The 213-nt window shown below is 66.7% G+C and overlaps 1 protein-coding gene across 1 annotated transcript in view; it reads right to left on the bottom strand.

Moving 5' to 3' along the window:
* Positions 1-118: 118 nt before the first annotated feature.
* Positions 119-213, bottom strand: part of LOC104125004 (RING finger protein 121) — an 18,592-nt gene continuing 18,497 nt past the window's right edge. Inside the window, exon 10 of the mRNA XM_035892797.1 lies at positions 119-200. Within this exon, the coding sequence (XP_035748690.1) occupies positions 119-200 (82 nt within the window). The remainder of the gene's footprint in view (positions 201-213) is intronic.

Here is a 213-nt window from a genome sequence, read left to right as displayed (position 1 = left end):
GCACGAAGGCGCCGCGGCCTCACCCCGGGGCAGGGAAGACGGTCGAGAAAAAACCCTGGGCCACGTCTCGGTTTCCAGGACTCTATTTCTGTGTTTGGCACAACACTGCGACGCGGTTTCACCCGAAAGGAAAACCAAAAGGGCTCGGCGGGGCACGTGGCACGGCCGCGCCGCATCTCCCCCGGGTGACGCGGCCATCGCTGCGCCCACGGC

This window comes from Egretta garzetta, unplaced genomic scaffold (genome assembly GCF_000687185.1).
Source record: "Egretta garzetta isolate BGI_Z169 unplaced genomic scaffold, ASM68718v1 scaffold1020, whole genome shotgun sequence".
Taxonomy (NCBI): domain Eukaryota; kingdom Metazoa; phylum Chordata; class Aves; order Pelecaniformes; family Ardeidae; genus Egretta; species Egretta garzetta.
The sequence above is the reverse complement of the archived record's forward strand: the minus strand, read 5'-3'. Positions and strand labels throughout refer to the sequence as shown.